The sequence below is a fragment of the Bison bison genome, unplaced genomic scaffold (genome assembly GCF_000754665.1).
Source record: "Bison bison bison isolate TAMUID 2011002044 unplaced genomic scaffold, Bison_UMD1.0 scf7180017864205, whole genome shotgun sequence".
NCBI lineage: Eukaryota > Metazoa > Chordata > Mammalia > Artiodactyla > Bovidae > Bison > Bison bison.
Window position 1 is genome coordinate 2486618 of NW_011494777.1, and position 3500 is coordinate 2490117.

Genomic DNA, 3500 nt, shown 5'->3' on the forward strand with positions numbered 1-3500 from the left:
CCCCGCGCACGCGCCCTGCCCGCGGTCCTGCGCCCGCCCCGGTCACCATAGCGACCACGGCGGCGAGCCGTCGCCATGGTGCATGGGACGCCCGAGTCTGGTTGCTATGGAGGCAGGGATGCTCTGGACTGGGCCCCTGGGGTCTCTTTCAAAGAATTTGGTGCGAGGAGGTGAAGGAGCGCGTTCAAGAGTGAGCGGGTTAATTCCCACATTTATAAAACGAATCCGTCACTACAGATCTGGAAAGGAATGCTCCATTAAAATTTGAGAAATGAAGTTCTTATTTCACAAATAAGATTGGAGCCCAGTTGTCCTAGAAGCATTTTTGCCTGTGCCTTTTTTGGAAAGAAAAGTTAAAGTGTTAGTCGCTCAGTCGTGTCCACTCTTTGTGACCTTTCCTCCTCTGTCCACGGACTTCTCCAGGCATTCCCCTCTCCAGGGGATCTTCCTGACACAGGGATCGAACCCGGGTCTCCTTCATGCAAGCAGATTCTTTGCCATATGAGCCCCTTGGGGCCTGATTCTAAATGTGATGAGAGGGGAAAGTGCTGAAATCTATATAAAACACAAGGAAGACATGCATTATATAGTACATAAAAGTGATATATTTCTAAAATAAAAGTTTGTTAGATCAAAAGCATGGCTGTATATTTATTGATCCATTAGTTCAATAAGCATGACAGTTTATTGCGCAGAAAAGCAAGATAATTCTTTGCTCTTATTTCTGAATATTGAGAAATGGTAAGGTTAGGGAGAAAAAACAGAGAAGAATTTTAGAAGGACAAGCACACAAGATGAAGAGAAGGATTACATGTACTGGAAATTGACCCAAGGATGCAGGAGATGTTGAGTGTCATTTAATACTGTGGGAAATGATTGAAATAACTTATTTTACATTCAACATAGTACATCTCTAATGCTCCAGGAAACAACAAACTCAAAACAAAATTCTTAGTATGGTTATTAGTAAAATAATGCAGAGTTTCCAACAACTAATATGTTTTTAAATGTTTAACTTAGGAACGTCACTTTTCACACAGTCATCCTAGTTTTTACAGTATTAATATTTTAATATTTTAGTTTTTACAAAGTAGAACAATGTGTCTATAAGTGTGCATATACATATATAATTTACATATGTACTAAATTATGGATGTCAAGAAACATGAAATAGATTGAAGTTGTCAAGGATATGCTTCAGCTGCCATCACTATGTGATTTTCTTTGTAAGTCTTTGTGCACACTTTTGTTAAGTATGAATTAATTATATTCCTTCAAATCCCATAAAGACAGAATAAAAATTTAAAAATAACTCAATCACCCAACTCAATCACCTGTTATGATTCTATTGTCTTTCCTTTCCTAAATCTTCTTTCTGCTCCAGATCACCATGTTCTAAAATCACAAGTAAAAATATATAAAAATTATTTTATAGTGGCAGCCTCTGTCCCATAAACAAACTCAACAGAGAAATTTAAAAGAGTAAAATTCTACTTAGGCCCACTGACTTTTTTCCTTCTGCTCTCTCTCTGTTCTGCCATTCCCTTTAGTCCTAATTATACACTCAGGCATATTTGCCATTTTGGTGACCTAGGAAATATGACAAAGTATCTGATTGTGAAAACAGCAGTTTTCAGAATCAGTGCTTCTTCTCTACTGCTGAATTTCCTTTGTTTTCACTGTGAAATTGTTCTGTCTGTTAAACAGTCTTAGGGAATCTTTGGAAATTCACAACACGATCAGAGAAAGGCTCAATGAATATTCTACATGGAGCAGAGATTCCTAGGAGAGTGAATGCAGGTCCTCATTGTAAAACATTGATTTTCCTCTACAGATGGAGTCTGCATGTCGGGACCAGTGGCTGAGATAGAATCCTGAAATGGAGACTAACTAGTGACATGGTAGGATGCACTTGGCTGTCAGATGATCTCCTCCGATGATTTCACTGTTCTTGGGAGAGTTCTGACCCTGTGCAGAAGGGTGTCAGGGCTCTGGAAGCATTCACTGAATAGGGCTGTGGAGTCTATGCTTCTATCACCACATTATCCAACTGACTATGCTTGTTTCTAATGGTGGCTTACTAAGGAGAGACACAAGTCTTAAAAGAGCTAGGGAGGGGCTTCTCTGGTGGTCCAGTGGTTAAGAATTTACCTGACAATATACCTGGACACAGGTTTGATCACTGGTCCAGGAAGACCCCACATGCCATGAGGCAACTACACCCATGTACCACAACTACTGAATCTGTGCACCCTAGAGCCTGTGCTCTGCAACAGAAGTCACTGCAATGAGAAGCCTGTGCAATGCAACTAGAGAAAGCCTTCACATAGCAGCAAAGGCCTAACGCAGCCCAAAATAAAAACAAATAAATAACTTTTTAAAAAAAGAGCTCAGGGAATGAAATATATTTGTGCTAAATTTGAACAACAGCCTTTGCAATACTTTTCAAACCAACACAAAGTGCAAATCAAATAGTAAATGGGGAGTGGAATTTTCCTTCAAGACTTGAAACCAAGCAGGATGCAATGGGGTTTCCTCAGGTACAAAAGCCTTTCCATGTCCCCCGTTTCTTGTCAGTTGTGTTGACTGGGAGGCGGGGGGAAGCACAACTTTAAAGTTCCGAGTTAGGTTTCATTTGGTGGACTTGCTCAGGACTTAAGCCTGGGAGGCAGCCTCTGATGGCTCTGAGGGACCTTTCCAAAGAGGGCAGGGAGGAGCCAGGGCAGATATTTCTGGCAGGCCATTTCTGCAACAAAGACCAGATAGTCAGAACATCAGGAGATTACTGTTAATTAAAGAAAAGCCAGATACCTCAAGTTAATGACTTTTGGGCTTTTCTACATATGGGAAGAGTCCCAACTTATTGAAATCATTCCTTTGATATGTCTCTTAACTATCTAGGGCCAGTATCCTGTTTTTCTCCCTCCTGAATCCCCTTAGAAAGGGGGAGGCTGCATCGGCTAAAGGCTTGATGGCCGAAACATCCTTTGTTTACTGATATGGCAGGGAAATTCTTCATCCAGAGCAGGAAAAAGGCTTCAGCCTTCTAGACCTTCCCTGAATTCCAAAGGGCATGTTCAAACAGTTCCTAACTAGGAAAGAGAGAGGATGCAGAAACAAAGGAGGAGGAGTTAAGAAACAATAGTACCTCGATAAAGCAGGGCCCTGGTTCCTCCTTACGGGGGGGTAGTGCACAACATACCTTTGAGTCCTTCAGCAAGAACCAGGGCCCTTGCCCAGGTAGAGGATGGTAATTTCAGGCTGAGCACAAGGTTCCTGGGCATCACCCTGTTATCTCCCCACCAACCAAATAGAAGGAAGTCACACACACTGCAGGGCTCACTCCGAACTTTGCCTTAAAAACTCTTCCTGCAAAATGATTGGGGAGCATAGGGTTTTTTAGAGCATAAACCCCTTGTCTCCTTGTGTGTCCCTGCAATAAACCTTTCTCTGTTCCAAACTTCAGTGTTCTAGTTGGATTGGTCTCACTGTGAGTCAAG

General features: G+C 41.9%; 1 protein-coding gene across 1 annotated transcript in view; it reads right to left on the bottom strand.

Annotated features, from left to right (window-relative positions):
* Positions 1 to 77, bottom strand: part of JAM3 (junctional adhesion molecule 3) — a 31004-nt gene extending 30927 nt beyond the window's left edge. Inside the window, exon 1 of the mRNA XM_010844721.1 lies at positions 15 to 77. Within this exon, the coding sequence (XP_010843023.1) occupies positions 15 to 77 (63 nt within the window). The remainder of the gene's footprint in view (positions 1 to 14) is intronic.
* Between the last annotated feature and the right edge of the window lie 3423 nt (positions 78 to 3500).